The 366-nt window shown below is 66.4% G+C and overlaps 1 protein-coding gene across 1 annotated transcript in view; it reads right to left on the bottom strand.

Annotated features, from left to right (window-relative positions):
• ZNF513 (zinc finger protein 513) overlaps positions 1–366 on the bottom strand; it is a 5,571-nt gene that overhangs the window by 1,123 nt on the left and 4,082 nt on the right. The window contains exon 2 of the mRNA XM_035900943.1: positions 3–361. Coding sequence (XP_035756836.1) covers positions 3–361 — 359 coding nt within the window. The remainder of the gene's footprint in view (positions 1–2; positions 362–366) is intronic.

Here is a 366-nt window from a genome sequence, read left to right as displayed (position 1 = left end):
GCTTCAGGTTGCGGCTCTGGTTGCAGCGATAGTCGCAGGCGGCGCACTGGAAGGGCTTGTCCTGGCTATGGACCCGTTCGTGGCGTTTGAGGTTGCCCAGGCTGCTGCAGGCGAAGCTGCAGCACGTGCAGCGGTAGGGCTTCTCCCCCGTGTGCGTGCGCAGGTGTCGGGTCAGGTTCACCAGCTGGGCAGAGGCGTAGGCACACTGCGGGCACGCAAAGGGCTTCTCCCCATTGTGTGTCTTCATGTGGCGCTTGAGGTGGCTGGAGTAGTGGGAGGCGAAGGGGCAGAGCTGGCAGGAGTACACGATGCGCTGGCTGCGGCCCCCCTCGGCGCTGGCGCACTGCAGGCAGCTCTGCCCCAGGC

The sequence above is a fragment of the Egretta garzetta genome, unplaced genomic scaffold, assembly GCF_000687185.1.
Source record: "Egretta garzetta isolate BGI_Z169 unplaced genomic scaffold, ASM68718v1 scaffold898, whole genome shotgun sequence".
Lineage (NCBI taxonomy): Eukaryota > Metazoa > Chordata > Aves > Pelecaniformes > Ardeidae > Egretta > Egretta garzetta.
The sequence above is the reverse complement of the archived record's forward strand: the minus strand, read 5'-3'. Positions and strand labels throughout refer to the sequence as shown.